Source organism: Indicator indicator, chromosome 17 (assembly GCF_027791375.1).
Source record: "Indicator indicator isolate 239-I01 chromosome 17, UM_Iind_1.1, whole genome shotgun sequence".
In the NCBI taxonomy this organism is placed as follows: domain Eukaryota; kingdom Metazoa; phylum Chordata; class Aves; order Piciformes; family Indicatoridae; genus Indicator; species Indicator indicator.
This window is the reverse complement of record NC_072026.1, coordinates 9,602,567-9,619,204: the sequence shown is the minus strand read 5'-3', so window position 1 is coordinate 9,619,204 and position 16,638 is coordinate 9,602,567. Positions and strand designations below refer to the sequence as shown.

Here is a 16,638-nt window from a genome sequence, read left to right as displayed (position 1 = left end):
GGTGGCCTCCTCTGTTTAACCTGCTGGAAACAAACAGCAAAAGAAATATTTGCATCTAATCAAGCCAGTCAATCTGACTTCTAACTAAAAGTGTGTGATATATTATAGAACCTGCACAGCTTTCCTCAGCCACTTATCAGTGGAGCCTCTCTTATCAGTCATGCCATTGCAGCTGAAGTTTTTAGTTGCTACAACCCAAAAACTGAAGAGAAAAAAACCTGTAATGGTAGGAGCCTGAGGGTTGCCTGCAGGTGTGGGTGAAATGAATCCCAGGGGGCTCTGCAGAGAGCCAGTGGTGAGGGTCAGCTCCTGGTGCCTCTTCTTTACCCTGGCATCACTGTGAAACAGTGAAACACTGTGAAGGATCAATGAAAGCCAAAAAGGCAAACTGTGAACTGCCTGAGCATAACCACCTGAGCAAGGAGCTGGATGAAAACATCTAAGAGTAAAAAGCTCGAGAAAGATCAAGTTTAAATTCTGATCTCCTGAAGCCTCCGGTGATTTGGAGTGTGGCTGAGGCTCAGGCCAAGACTCAAGCTTGTAACCCAACTGGATTTGAGCATTTCATGCATTGTTTCTCATCATGTTTTGTGACAATTTCTCCTGGTGAAGCACAGAGGATGTGGTGGAGAACTACTTCTCCAGGAGCTCAGTGCACTGACTCACACCAGGCAATAACCAGGTTTGGTTCCTTATCACCTGAAAGAATTTGAACTCATTTTCTTGCTTCCTTGAAGATCCCCTACCTTCAGGCAATGCATGTTTTGCACCACAGCACTGCAGGGCTGATCCCTGGCTCTACCCAGGACGGTGAACATGTAGAAGTAGAACAGCAGCTGCTTGGAGTAAATAAGCTATTTTGTGAGCAGATCACCTAACAAAGTGTTTTTGGTTTTTTTTTTTTGTTTGCTTTATGCCTGTTCCCTCTGACTCCATGTGGGTAATGTTTTGTTCTTTTCCCCTTTCCTGTCTATGTGATTTTCCCTCTGTTCCCATCACAAGCCTGAAAGTCTTTTTGCTTCCTTGTTCCTTGAGCTACTAAATCTAAGTCACACAGAGGTCGGTCTCTCCCTGGGCAGGGGCAGTTAGGAGCTGGCAATCCAAGGACGACAGCACGTGGCTGTTGAACCTCAGCTGTCTGCCTATTGAGGCCACTGGCAAAGTTCCATTGACATTACTGAAGTTTGTCACAACCTGCATGCTAATTATGCTGTAAGCACTGAGCTCTTACAGTTGTCTGATCTTTAGAGAGTGTTGCTGCCTTCAGCTCATGGTTGTATAAACAAGGTTTTCAAGACCAGCTGGATTCACTTCTAAGCTTTCCCTGTTGGACATAGTGAGGGCTTTTCACAGAGCTTGTGCAGATTTGATGGAGAAAAAGTCAGAACTGAAGCTGGGCATGCTCGTGCCTTGTGACAAAGCACCTCAGGGATGTGTTGCTGATTTGTGCAGGTAGCTGCAGTCTGTGGCCCTGTAATTTGTGCATATGCACAAACAAGCATCGAAAGGGCAAACATTTTGACTTGGACTCATTTTTTCCTCTGAGGGCCAAGTATCACTCTGTTTTGCTCTCAAGGATGTGTTCAGGCTGCCAGTCACCTGATGCTTCTCAGTTGGTCAATCCTATGGCATGCACTATATGGAAAATCTCAGTTCCCAGCTGGATAGAGATTGCCCAATGCACTGCAGGGGAAGGAAGGCACTGATTCAGCCCCCTGCATGGAAACTCCACTGTCACTGAATAAAGACCACCACTGAATCAACAGGTCTGAGCAGCATCATGCTTCAGCTACATGTGAAACCAAAACAGACCTAAAGTACATGTTGGCTGGCAAGTCCTGGCCTTTCTTGCATGAGTTTGGGTTTTTTTTGGTTTAGTTTTTCAGAGGACTTGTAGGTGCGTTTTTTTTTGTTCAAGGCTCCTTGTCGTAACTTGTGGGGAATGCTTTTATCTTTAACTTGCTTGCATCTCTTAAGTATTGCTTATTTCTATTTATCAATCAGCTTCCTTTGAAATGAAAGAGGGAAAAGGTAATTTCACGAAATTGCAAGTGTCTGTGAGGAGAGGCAGAGTACCTGTGAACTCTGGTCAGTGTATGAGCATCCGTCCCTCCTGTACCTTCTGCCTCTGCTGACTGTTTTACCCCCACTTTCTGGGGTAGCAGAAGGCACATGTAGTGCTGTCAATGATTGGTCCCACTGTGCCAGAAATACAGAGAAACAAAGTATGCTTCCCAGGCACCAGGGACTCTTGTGCACATCTGGCTAGCTAAGGGAAAGCGTTCAGGGCCAGCACACAGGAGGATCTGACGCACCTCTATTTTCCACACCCAGCCAGCAGAGAGTTGTAGGCTGGAGCTTCCAAGCTGTGTTAGAGCTCAGATTCATAGTAAAACTTAGCAGCAACTGGCCACCTTTGTGTGTCTTCTGCATCTATGTCTGAGGATCACCTCAGATTCTCCTGGAAGCTCCTAAGCCCTGCAGGCAGGAGGTAGGGAGGTGTCCAGGCTCTCCATCTCCTTGTCCTGAGCCTGCCCTCCTTGTAAAGCAGTGAAGGACCACAAGTTCCATTCTCGTACCTTATTTTTTTTTTTTTTCCAACTAGCTTACAAACTTGGAGTGCTTTAGCACACACCATTGCCTACTCTGGAGCAAGTCACCTACCCAAGCCCCTTCCATTGCTGGTTGTGGACATGAGCTGGTTCTGGATAAGGAATGCACCATCTGTTGTCTTTAACTTGTGATTCATGGATTTTTTTGTCCCATGACATTCAGTTTTGGTTTTCATTCTGGGGCACTCCTTTTGATTGCTTTTTCCATTTTTGTAAGTGCTTCTCCTTTCCACTTTGTTCTTCAGTGGAGAAGGCCCAGAGACATGGTTCACATCTATATGCAGCAGTTAGAGGGTTCAGTGCTGGCCCCATTAATGCTTGGCCCTAATAGAGGTTTCTTGTGTCCTTGTGAGCTTTCTTCCAAAGACAGAGATCCAGAGCTGGGTACTTGAATAAAGAAAAAAATGCAGTTTTAAAGGACATGAACCTACAGGTCTCTCATCAGCAAGATGCCCTGAGTGATCTGGCTTGACATTAAAAAAGAAATACTTAGTATACACCTATTTTTTTTTATCTTGAAAAAAAAGATGTTTAAATATTTATTCCAGTAAGTTAAAGCTCCAGATAATGATAGGGTCTATCCCTGTAGAATGCAGTGACAGCATTCCCAGCATTTCACTTTATCTGAAAGTCATGTCCTACTTTTTGAACTTCTCAGAGTCTTCACCAGTAGCCAAGGGGGAAAAAATGAAAAGCAAAATTACACAGCATAAGCTTTTAAATAAAAATCTTCTAAAGTTAAAAAAGTCAGCCCTGTGCCAGAAATGCCTTCATGCTCTACTTGTTTTAGTTATAATTCTGATTCTGTGGGAGCCCATTAATGCTGCCTATCCTGTCATTCTCACATCTGTGGTCATTATGGGCCACAGTGCTTTGAATTTCAGGAACTCTGAAACAAACTCACAAACAAACACAGCAGAAGTAAGTTGTACTACTGTAGGATACATTGTACTACATGTCACAGCCTCTTTCTCCAAAACAAAATGTGCTTTCTCCACACTACAAAATCTCAGTGTTTAATAAAACAAACAAACAAACAAACAAATCACAAAACCAAGCCAAATCAAAACAAACAAAAAAAAAAAAAACCCAAACACACTACTAATCATCAAAAATCCCCAACCTATCAACCTTCCTCTTACCTGGTCCTTGTGGGCTTCCTGGCAGCAGTGACTGTTTCTATTGCTACTCAACGCACAGCTTTTCTGTTGTGAATTGCAGGTAACTGAGGTGCAAGTCATCAGGCAAATGATACTTTTTCAAAGAGGAGTGAAGGTCACACTTTGGCGAGGCTGCAGATCTGTTTATTAATTATCATTCTGAAAGAAAATTTAATGAGTGAAAGCCCAAAAAGTTCTCGGTGTGAGACATGCAGCTTAAAATAGGTGTAATCAGCCCACTGCTTTAAAAGACATTGTTTTGACTCTGCTGGGGTACCCCACAGCACTCCAACATAGATCCAGCCACCTCACTTGGCTGTTTTCAGTTGTGCTGCTGGAGGACCTTCTAGCTGTGCCAGAATGCACAGGGTCTGCTGGCCTCTTGCAAGTGGTTTCCTTGCCAAGCCAAGCAAGGCTGGTGACTTCCAGTGTTTATGTGGAAGGACAGGCTGCTGTCACCACGTGTGCACTTTTTTGCCCCAGCAGAAGCTCTCAACTCCCTTTGCTTTGCTTGCCTGAGGAATTCCTGAGCTGTGGTGAACAAGCTCTCTGTGTGTGCCAGCCCTTTGCTTACTCTGTTGTTTTCAGGCAAGTGGAAACATTGCCTGAACAAGGAGTCAGAAAGTTGGTATAAAATAATGCCAGGGCAGCAAGATGTTGCCAGTCACGTTCAGAGCAATTTTGTTTCTTGTCACTGCTGAGCTGCATGGTGAGAAGCTTGGGTTGAAGCCCCATGTTCATTTTGGTGAGATCACACCAAATGTGCTGTGGGCATGTTGCCACCAGGAAGTAGCTTGGACAGCATGCACGTTTCCCACCAGCTGCTGAAGAGCAGTGAAGTTAGCTACCACCACCCAAAGCCAGGCTGGGGGTGAAGAACAGCTGTGTCCCACCACAGAGCTGTTGCCATGCCCTGCAGCTTTGCTCTCCGGCAGCAGAAACATCCTCACAAACAGCTGCACCTGCACCCATGCTGCTGCTTTATTAGAACCACGTTACAAACTCTGATGTATGGAAGCATAAGAGAATGTGGATAAGCCTTATAGTCAAAATTCACAGAATTATAAGAAGTTGTGTAACCTGAGGAGGTTCCAATCTTTGTCTTTCATCCTATTTCATCTTGGTGAAAATGCCAGAACAAAACATCCCTAAAGCTTTAGAGGCATTTGAAGTTGAGCACTTTGGTTGGCGTCCATTGCATCAAGCTTGGTTATATTTTCAGTGTTGTTAAGTTGTTCCCTGCACCCATATGGAACAGGTGTTGAAACAAAACCATGCCTCTCTTACTGCTTACAGATACGCTTCTTCTTATAGCTAGAGATGTTACTGTTGTCTGTGTAGACATGGAGCAAGAAAATGTAAGGTTTGTTTAGGTTAGGACAAAAGCGTTCTCTTAGAATCATAGAATGGTTTGAGTTGGAAGGCCCCTTTAAAGGTCATCTAGCCCAGCCTCCTGTAGTCAGCAGGGACATTTTTGACTAGATCAGGTTGCTCAGAGACCCATCCAACCTGATCTGGAATGATTCCAGTGTTGGGGATTCTACCATGTCTCTGGGCAACCTGGGCCAGTGTTTCACCACCCTCACTGCATAACATTTCTTACTTGTATCTAGTCTAAATCTCCCTTCTTTTAGTTTAAAACTCTCACCTCTTATACAGCAGGCCCTGATAAAAAGATTGTCCCCAACTTTCTCACAGGTCCCCCTCAGGATTGAAAGGGCACAATAAGGTGTCCTTGGAGCTTTCTATCTTCCAGGCTGAACAACCCCAACTCTTTCAGCCTTTCTTCATAGGAGAAGTGTTCCAACCCTCTGATCATTTTTGAGGCTCATTCCAAGAGGTCCATGTCTTTCCTGTGCGGGGGACTTCAGAGCTGAATGCAGCACTGCAGGTGGGATCTCACAAGAGTAGAACAGAGGGAAGAATCATCTCCCTTGACCTGCTGCCCACACTGCTTTGGATGCAGCCCAGGACACAGCTGGCTTTCTGGGCTGTGAGTGCACATTGCTGGGTCATATTTAGCTTTTCATCTATCCACTTGGTAAACTTGGTGTGTTTAGCAATGTTGATCTTTAGCAAATTGCTTCATCTGCTCTTCATTACCTGAATGAAGATGAAATGGCAGGGGTGGACACCAGTGGACTGGGTTGGTTTCAAAGCTTCTGCCCCCAGCTGTCATTCAAACCTGAGCTGAGTTTGACCATGTAATGCTCATTGTCCTGCATTTAGCACAGGTGAAGTGAAGGAAAACATGTGCCATGGATCAGCTCCGAGCTATCAGCCACATGGATGTAGAACCAGCCAAAAGCCTGCAATGGAAATGGAGCGGTGCCAGCTCATACCAGATAGGGTTTAGCTCTGTGTTTACACTAATTCTGTTGGTGATTGCCCAGGCAGCAACTGATCTTGTGCCATGTAATCAGGGCACAGGAAAAATCCTTTCTAGAGGATGGGCTCCCACCCAGAGAGCCTGCCAGTGTGTAGTGACACGTGGCCATCTGGGGATGTGTTTCAGCAGCTCCTGGTGCTGGGGGAAAGTCCTGCAGGCAAGCTAATGGCAGCAGGGCCTCTCAATCAGGAAAGCAGCTATTTGGAGAAGAGGAGCTTGAAATGTTCTTGTTTCTCCTGTTATCTCCCTTTCTTGCCTCAGATTCCCTGGTGAGGCTCCACAGCATGTCACACTCATGGTTGCAGTGATTCTGCCAGCACTTTGACCACACTGCCTGGTGCAGACCAGCCTGGTACAGGAACGTGTATGCACCAGAGCAGGGGCACAAACTAGCTGCCCAAAACATAACTGCAGAGCCCTGAAGAAATGGGGATTTTCATTGCCAGTCACACAGACAAAATAACAATTAACTGTACAAACACAACTAAAACATAGATAGAAAAAGGTGGTTTTGGTTGAAGTGGTAGGTTTATGGTGTATGTCTAATGAGAAGGAGAACAATGGCCAGTGAGTTAACCCAGCAAACACAGTACTCTATAAACCAATTTCAGGTAGAACTGATACTGTGTGTGGCTGAGTGTTCAGCAAATATTAACTCAACAGTGGGAAGCTGGCTGGGTAATGGCTGGACCCTGAGAGCTGGGACTGCTGTGCCCAGGAGCTGCTGTGGAGTTGGCCTCTTTAGGGGGTGATCAGAGGCCTTCTGGGACTCCTGGTGCTCCCTTCCTGGAAGCAACCTGGGAGAGTCATCCATTGCCCCTGAGAGGTGATGTCAGGAGGAACCACCGCTTCTGAGAGGACAGGCTCTGAGGCTGGTGAAGGGTCTGGAGAACAGGTCTTATGGGGAGATAAAGCTAATCCTACTGCTCTCTACAACTGCCTGAAAGGAGTTTGGAGCCAGGCAGGTGTTGGTCTTTTCTCCCACAGCTAGAAACAGGGTGAGAGGAAATTGCCTTAAATTGTGCCAGGAGAGGTTTAGGTTAGGATATTAGGAAAAATGTCTTTAACCAAAGAGTGGTCAAGCAATGGAACAAGCTGCCCATGGAAGTGGTAGAGTCACCCTCCTTGGAGTTGTTCAGAAAATGCCTAGACATGGCAGTTCAGGACATGTGGACATGGTGGTGTTGGGCTGATGGTTGTACTCGATGATCTTTCTTCTAAGGTCTTTTCCAGCCCTAATGATTCTGTAAGACCTGGGTGGGTGACTCCTTGCATCTCTCCTGGGGAGCCACCCCACCTTCTTGCCCTGGGAGGTGATCTGGTGGCGGAGGCCCCCGGTATCCTCTCTCGGGGCGGCCGCGGCTTCAGGGCTCGGCACCCCCTGACCAGCTCCGGCATCGGCTGCAGCGGGGTCCAGCAGGGCCGGGGACTCCCGGTGGGGTTCCCGCGGCGGGCGGGGGGTGGGGGTGGGAGGGGGCGTGCCGCGGCGGAGGCGGCCCCGCTCCTCCCCCGTGGGCGGTGGCGTGGCCGCGGCGATTTTAGGCGGTATCGGCGGCGTCGCGCTGTGCCGTGATGTCGTCGGGGACCGCGTTGCTGGCGCTGTCCGCGCTGCTCTGCGCCGCCTCGCCGCTGGGTCCCGGCGGGGCGGCGGCGGTGGCGGTGTGGCCCGCCTGGCTGAACGTGTCGTGGGAGGACGCGGCGGACCACAACCGGAGCGGCTGGGAGGCGAGCGAGAGCGGCCTGTACGGGCAGGACTCGCCGCTACAGGGGGCCTCAGGGGTGCTGGTGCTGCCCGACGGCCGCGACTCCTTCAACGCCTGCAGCGCCGGCACCAACTTCAGCGGGGCCCCGGCGCCCGGCAGCGGCGGCTCCCCGGGCTGGCTCGCCCTCATTCAGCGCGGCGGCGGCTGCTCCTTCGCCGACAAGATCCGTCTGGCCGCGGACCGCGGCGCCGCCGCCGCTGTCATCTACAACTACCGCGGCACCGGCAACGAAGTGCTGCCCATGTCCCACCACGGTGAGCGCCCGCTGAAAGCCGGGTGGGGGAGAAACGCATTAGCCAGAGAAGGCTCCTTGCGCTGGGAATTGGCCCTGCCCGCCCCTGTAGGGTGCGAGAACAGAGCACGTCTTGGGTTACCCTTCAGGTGATACAGCCTTTGCTGCATAAACCCAGCTTTGGTATTCAATAAGAGGCTGAAATTCTTCAGACTCTCCTGCACAAGAAGAGGTTTTGCCTCGACTAGCCCGTCGTGTGCACGGCGCCGCTTTTGTTGAGTTCCCTCTCATTAATGAGTAACGGCTGAGGCTGCTGCCGTGGGCTGGGGACGAGCCGGCCGCTGCCTGAGCTTGCCGACCTAGGTGGGCTGAGCACGGGCTGCAGGTGTGTGTGGGGTGAAGGCAGGAATCGTGTCTCCAGCTTGTCTGGGTTTCTGGCGTGACTAGGTAGCTGCCCGGAGTTGATGGATGCTAGGGTTGTTAAAGCCTGTAATGTCTTCAAAGTAGATTTTGGGCCCTGAAAGTAGGCTGCCTTTCCACACGGACACTTTGCCCCCCTGTCCCGTGCTAACCAGCTCAGAAATAGAGGCTCGTAGTGGGTAAATTCACAGCAAAATGCCACATCCAGTGCAAAGTGGTTAAAGCTCTTTAAAGGTTGCTTACATTTGGCAGAGACTCATGACAAGCTCTCTTCTTTTGCTATGGAAATTTTTCTACTTGCCAGCAGTGTTGTTTTGCTTTGTGTTTTTATTTTGTTTTCTGAACTGCCCATCTTTTAAATGAAGAACAACGTTTGGCTGTATTTTAGGTTAGTGCTTACTGAGAATCAGCCCTGGGTTGAAAGCTGTGTGACTGCCTTCTGGTAACAACAGGAGCAGGTGCCCTGTCTGTGGAGGGGCAGGGAAGCTGGCATTGGTGGCTCTGTCGAGCCCTGGGCTGTTAGATTGGTGCTCATGCACCTTGCTGGAGTGTTTGGGTTCTGATAAATGGCACTTTTTTTGGGGAAGCTGCATCTTCTGGAGAGAAACAAAACTGTGAGGATGAATAGTGAGTATTAAAGCTTTGACTGGTTTGAAAAACGACTATATCCTTGCAGTACCTCTCTTAGAAGGGGTAGCGAGGGTTTTTATCTTAGCCATGGCAGTTTGTGTTCTGGTGAGACAAGGAAGCAGTAGCTGCCTGGGGAGGTTCGTTGTCTGCAACCTTAATGAGCTGTATGACCATCTGCACTCAGTTTTAAGAATTTAAAACATATGGTCTGGCCTTTCTAAGGCAGAGCTTTCTTATGTAATTAAGTAATTTGCTGACCAATGCTATTGAGATCTGGCTATTGCTGGGTGAGTTCCTGCTGCTGACAATAGCATCCCTGCCCCAAGCCCTGTTTGCCATGTGCCTGTCTAACCCTGCAGCTCTCAGAGGAGCTCCTTTGGCACTGCTGACCTGGGTAGTCGCTGTTGAACCTATTCTTGAGGGGATGGTATATGTCCTCCCGCCCCCTTCTCCATCCTGGGCATCAGGAGACATCTTGGTATGGCATCTTAATCTTGCTAGAAGCTGCCTCTTGAAATAAGCCATCTGCTCTCTGCAGGGCCTGCTTGATGAGAAGTTCCCTCCTTTTCTGTGCTGTCCTTAAGCTTTCTGGCTGAGGGATTTAAGTCAGAGTGGCCCTCGCTGTCCTGATTATCCTGCATGATGAGTTACAGTCTTGAGGGCATGTTGAAGCTTTCCAGCTGAACTGCAGACAAACAGGACAGAGACTACTTGGAAAGACAGCTTCTGTCAAACCACTTATTTCGTCTGCATGACTCCTCCTTGCCATGTCCTAGCACAATTACTGGGCTTGTTGCTGCTGTTGCTTTTGTTCTTTGTCCTTGTTTTAGCCTCTTGCTTTCTCTTCTGTTCCACTCTCCCTTTACTTCCTCTCTGGATTTGAGTTATCTTTTTGTATTATTGTGGTCATCTGAATTGCTCTTCTCACCTCTTCTCACAGTGATGCCCTTCATTCTGCTCACAGGCTTTGGTAGCATGCTATGCTTGGGCTGCCTCTGCCCTGTGCCCCTGCTGTGAGCCAATGCTCTCCAGTCAAACTTGACAAGCGTTGCAGGCTTTCAGCACAGCATGGCCAGGAGGAAGCAAGCTACAAATAATCAGCCTCATTCGTTTTGCCAAGCGCAGGATACTCCTTGTATAATGCTGTGTGGTGCTGTAGACTGAGCTCAAACTTGAGAGAAGAGTTTTTTCTGAACTGTGTTTTGAGACTGATCTTCTTTTCTCTCCAGTGGTGGCACTGGATGCTCTAACTCTTCTGGATGTGGTGAAGGTAGCTGTGCTCATTAAGGACAATTTTTGTGCAACTGCAACTCCTGCTGTTCCTGTTCCTAACGGCTGCAGCTGTGCTAACAGTGACTTCACAATCTGGGTTTCCTAACTGGCTTCATTTCTGCTTTAACTGAGCCATCATATGCAACCAAGTGAAATCAAACAATGCTGAGCATTTCCTCCAAGCTGAGGCAGTGGAAATAGCAGGAGGTGGCTTTGCAGGGCTGAGGGGGAGCTAAGCTAAGCTTTCCCATCTCCTGACGTGGCTGGGATAGCATCTTCTCCTGCTTCTCAGCAGGGCATGGGAGCTGTCATCAGCCTGGCAGAGAAAGAAGGTTCCAAGTGGGTGGGCCCTGACGAAAAGTATGGCACAGCATGCTTTGATTTGCAGAACTTCAATAGCAACAGAAGACAAAATTATTAGCAGAAGCTTTCTAAAAGTACAGTGTGTCTTTTTCTGGGGCTGTCAAACTTGGCTCTTGAAGCAGATTTTTTTTGTTTGGGGACTTTTGTATTTACACTTGACAGCAGTGCTTGTCCTAGTCATCCTGCTTCCAGAGACTTTTTTTCTTATCATATTTAGTCTGATAAAGTCTTTGTTGCCTATATTAGTGCTCTGTGTGGAAACCTTTTAGCATGCCAACTTGATAAACAAAACCCAAACCTTCCCCCCCCAAAAAAAACCACCACCCAAACCTAACAACCCCCCCAACTCACTCTGACAAGAAAAACAACAGAATGCAATAAATAACCAAATCAAGATATAATCAGTTCCTGTCTATCCCTACCTAGTACATAGAATACCAAGGATTTAATGGAGTCCAAGGTAATATTTACTTTGTAGTTTTATAAGCACAAAACTGTATCAAATGGCAAACTTGAGTTTAAGTTGTGTTCATGTTAAGAAGATGGTACCATTCTGTGGCAGGCTGGGCAGGGTTTCGAAGTACAGTTCTGTGTGCTTATAATTTTACCTCTCTGTAATCTATATTGACCTTCTGAAAGACATTTGATTGGAGAAAAAGCACATGACAAGTGGCTTTGATTTAAAGGTGGACCTTGATTTAAGATAGAACCAGGCGTTTAAGTGGCTTTGGTGTCTGAGTATGGTAGTAACCATGAAAAGTGTTCTTTGGTGTTAAGCGTTTCCCTACAGCTGGTAAAGAAGGATTCTTTGCAGAATTCTATTGTGATTATTGTTTAGTTTTGGTTTTTTCTCTTGTCATGTAATCTAGCTGTGAGAAGCAAATCATCTGATCTGATCAGGGCTTATGCTGGAGGAGCACGGCTTAAAATTCTGGCTGAAACAGTGCCAGTGTTTCTCAGGGCTAACAGGATCTGGTTCAAGTGTAAACTTGCATCAGTGGGGGAAAGGGAAAGGAAAGGTTAAATATATAGCCCTGCCACTTAACTTGTTCTGCAGGAATTTCACTGTGATGGAGGCTAATCTCCATATGCTCAGAGGAAACAGCGAATGGCAAGAGTGTGCAATTGTGTTCTGCTCCAGCTCTGTGTGAGGCACGATCTTTAGAAACAAGCTGAAGCTTTGCTGTGACATTGAAAGGCTGATGTGACCTGTAAAACTGTTCCTGTGAAAGATGGAGAGAGGATGGTAATCCCAAGGCAGGCTGCGCTGGCGTTTTGTAAATGCTGCGTAAACAAACAGTGCACCTCTCCCATGCAGTGAGTGGAGATGTGTTCAGGGCTGAGGTGAGGAATGAGGATGCATGGTCTAATTGATACTTGCTCTTCCATTTGCCATGGCTGGGTGAGCCTCTGTAGATTGTTTAGCACTTCCTACCAGCAACTGCCTACTGAGAGGGAACTTAAATGGATCCACTGTGCCTGAATCATATCTGCAGTCTGTAATGCCTGGAGTTCGTAGCTCCTTGAGTCTGAGAAAAGCTGTCTGTGTGCTGCAAATTTTTGTGCTCAGTTCAGTTCTCCTGGCTGCTTGATTTAGAGTGAATGATGGCACAGCTATAGTGGGGTTCAGAGAACTGACTGTGGTACAGAGCCTGCTGATGATCCTTGATCTTCCACCTGCAGGGTATGGTAGGGGTGCAACAGTGAGTTGGGTTGCCCACAGCAGAGAGTTCTGTGAGCAAGTATGAGAGGTGTACTGGGAAACAGGGTTGACTAGTCAGTGCTGCTGACAGCTTCTGATCCCTGCCCTTGCTCTTTGGGTTTACTGGTCTGCTAAAACGTGAAAGGATGAATTAAAAATCCTAAGTGACAGCTGTGGCAGCAGAGGCTTCATTGTCTGGGACATATGGCCCTAAAACAATGTTGGTGCTTGTTTGCCTCCAGTCTTGAATGTGCCAGTGAGCAAACAGTGGTTGGGCTCAGCACTCTTCCTGTTGTACTGAAAGTGACCTGTTGTCTTTCTGCAGACAGATGCCTTCTGGCTTACACTGTGATGACTTAGATTATTTTACCATTAGCTTTCTCAAACTTACTTGTTTCTGTTGAGCTCATAGCTGCTACCAGTATGTTGAGAGCAAGGGATATTAGCTGCAAGCTCAATCTCCTCGAAGAGGGTGAGCATTGCATTCATTAAATCAAAACTGCTGAAAGCTGTCTGAGTAACTTTTCTGAAGCATTTTCATTAGGGAATGCTGATTGCTTTCTCTAGGGGTTTTAGATGCTGTTTACTAGATTGAAAGATGATGCTTTACTCTTCCAAGTGCAACTGACCAAACAGCATGTGAAGAGAGCTGTACTACAGATCTCACTCATCTCAGTGCCCTTACTAAGTCTTGGCTGCTGTTTTAAAGGATGATTTCATACTCTGAATGTTCAAAGGTTTAGGACTTGGCAGCATTTACACAAGTCTTAAAGGCTCAGAAGGGAGAGGGAAATAAAAAAGGATGGTAATTGTTGGATTCACTTGGCAAATAGCAACTTTTAACACTACTTAAATTAAATGTTTGACCTCCAGTATCCCCTGGGGACTCATGGAAACTCAGTTTTTGTGAGAATGGATTCAGTCTTGATGTGCTTCTGTAGACACACAGCCTGTTTGGTAAAAGCTTCTCCATGCTTTCTAATGTGGAAGTTGTATTTATCCACAGTAACTGTTAGGTGACCAGTGTGGAGGCCAACCTCACTGTAGAGTCTCCATAGGCAAACGGGTGGTAGCTCCTGAGGAGCACATGGCAGTCTCCAGGCAAAGGCTGCTGTGGGCATGAATTTTCCAAAATACATGCTGCTTTTGGGGTAACAAACCCACCAGTGAACAGGGAATTTCTCTTCTTCCCTCTCTGCTGTCCTCACCATGCCTCTTCTAAGGCTGTCTCTCATCTTTAAATTTCCCTGTAATGCTCCCTGCCCCCTTCATTTTAATTTATTTTTATTTTCCTTTTTAATGCTCTGGCTATTGCTTCCTACTCCTGCAACTCTGGTAACTTGTTTTCAAGTGTTTTGCTGTTGAATGTTTACCTCTGTACTTTATAAGATTTATATGTTGAGGAGGAAGAGATCAGGCACAGTGCCAGCTGCCAAGTAAAGCAAGCTGAAAGTAGATTTCATTAAGCTTAGGTGCTACTGTAAGCAAGAGGACAGTTCAATCAAAAAGCTGGGATCATAAGGAGCTGGTGCTTTCAATAACTGTGAAGTAGCCTGGAAGTGAGCCATTCTTTTATCTTGGTGCCAGGTAATGTTTGGGATGGAAAGCGTGCAGAACAGAAGAGGGAGGGACAAGCCTACCTACATATCAGCTTATCCAGGCTTAAGTTGCTCCTGGAACTGTGACTCCAGTCACCCTCCCCTCTTGCAAAGGAGAGAGCTTATCAAAGGGCAGTGAAGGCATGAGGATGACATTTCCTCTGATGGTGTCTGCAGTGGAGGATGAATGCTGGCATAGGTGCTGCTCAGTCAGATCTGTATTCCTCATTAGACTTGGCCCTGTGCGGGTGGATGAGAGCAATCATTACAGGTTTTGTCAACATTGTGCCGTGGCTGAGAGCAGAGCCAGTGTGCAGGCATCTGGTTTCACAGCACTTCTCTGAGGCTGAGTACAGCCCTTGCCTCCAGAGCATGGTATGGTGCCAAGACACTATGGCTTTTGTGTGCAGCGCTGGCCTTTCATCCCAGCTGAATTGCATCATGGCTGTGATGTGTGCTTGGGCTCTGTGCTCTCCGTTTATTTTCGCTTCTACTGTAACAGATAGCAGTGAATTTGTACTGGGCTGTTCAATAAACACCAGAAATCCCCTATTTCTTGCTATTTCAGTCCAGTGAGATAGCCAACATTCAAAAGAGACAGTATTTCAAATACTCTTCTTCCATACCTGAAGAGCCAGGTGTGCTACCCTGGTAGGAAATGGTTGGAGAATCATCTGACAGTGTCTTTCATGTTAAAATACAGGAGACGTCTTGATCTCCTACTGCCTTTTTGCTAATGTAGGAGGGATGCCAGAGGAATACTACTAGCTGCTTTGAGGCTGAAGTGCTGAACTTCTGTCCTGCAAGCACCGTATTGCAGAGATAAAAGCAAATATCCCACCACCATTTCATCTCTCTAAACAGTCTTCTGATAGTGAGCATGCTGTGATTAAGGAAAGCTTATCCTTTCTTTGGGAATTCCAACTCTGAAATCTGATTTTTTTTTTTTCCTTGTTTTGTATGTGAAGCAATCAAAAGAGAACCAAGTTTCTTCTATTCTGCTCTTTCTGAGCACGTAGCTTACACAGTGGTCAGCTGGGGCAGTCTATAGCAGTGGGAAGGGGTTGTGATTGGTTATTGCTCTTGTACTTTGAACAGTTTGTGTGTGACTGTTTTCTGAAGACTCCTCTGCAAGACCATGCAAGCTCTTTAAAATCCTTTGTCCTGTAGTAGTTCTATGGCAGAATTTACTCAGCTGTAGCAGCATGCCTGCAGCCTTTAATCCGTTAATAATTTCATCCCTCATTTCTCAGTCTCTTAGAGCGTTCAGAGGAAAACAGCTGTCTGGATTTCTGTTCAATTCCTTTGTAAAACAAAAACATTATATATATATTATTAATTTATCTGGTCTTGATTTGCTACTGTGATATTAGGCAACTTCTAACCAGCTTGCCGTGGCTAGCCTGTCAGAAACCCACTTCTGCAGAGGGAAAGAATGTTTAACTTTGATTTACTGTGCTGTTTCCTTTCCTTCCGCTTCCAGTGACTTCTGTGAAACTGGTTCTCTTCAATATTAAAACCCCATCTGAGTCCTAAGGAAAACTCAGTGTTGGTTGGATATTAGGGAAAAATATTGTTGACATGGCTTGCTGATGCCACTAAGAAAAAGGACTTGCATGGCTATACCCAAGTGAGGTGTTAGGCAAGCTACACGGTGAACTGTGCTGGTTCCTGGGAAGAGGAAGCTGTGGCTGTGCCACAGCAGATGTGTTGGTTGGTTGCACAAGATGCTCTTTGAACAGTGTGAAATGATACTGGCAAAACTCTGGGCACTTAATTTCACTCTGCTTAGAGATAATGCAAAACTTTGGACTTACAGAAAGGGGGAAGAATTACTGCAGCTAGGATGTTGGAGCACGTGTGGTGTGCTATCTTTTTCCTTGTTCTGAAATAACTAAGAATCATAGAATGGTTTGGGTTGGAGGGGACCTTCGAAGGTCATCTAGTCCAACCCCCTTGCAGAGAGTAAGAACATCTAGAACTACATCAGGTTTCTCAGAGCCCCATTCAACCTGGCCTTGAATGTTTCCAGGGAACTCCTACCACCTCTTTGGGCAACCTGTGCTGGGGTTTCACCACCTACTTCTGTCCTTACATTATATACCCTCTTTCTTAAGTCTATTGCTTTTCTCAAACGTTTTCACAAAACTGTTGTAGCTATGTCTACTCCCAAATAGGAAAGGGTCCCATCATGATGTTTTACAGCCTGTTCTTGCTAAATGTTGATAGAGGGGTTTAGCTTTTGCTGAGGAAAAAAGATGTCAAGAATTTCCCCTAAGTTGCACTGAAACCTTTAAACTGAAATTAAAGGCTCTTTTGTGACACAACTGAAGCTTAATTTGGTTGGTTTAAAGCAAGTTTAAACAATGCAAAATGGTTCCAATGCCTGAATGAGTTGAGAAATCAACTTTAGAATCATAGAATTGTTAGGGTTGGAAGGGACCTCAAGGATCATCTAGTGCCAACCCCCCTGCCATGGGCAGGGACACCTCACACT

General features: G+C 46.6%; 1 protein-coding gene across 1 annotated transcript in view; it reads left to right on the top strand.

Moving 5' to 3' along the window:
* Positions 1-7,733: 7,733 nt before the first annotated feature.
* The window catches only part of RNF128 (ring finger protein 128), a 28,825-nt gene continuing 19,920 nt past the window's right edge, over positions 7,734-16,638 (top strand). The window contains exon 1 of the mRNA XM_054388736.1: positions 7,734-8,178. Within this exon, the coding sequence (XP_054244711.1) occupies positions 7,734-8,178 (445 nt within the window). The remainder of the gene's footprint in view (positions 8,179-16,638) is intronic.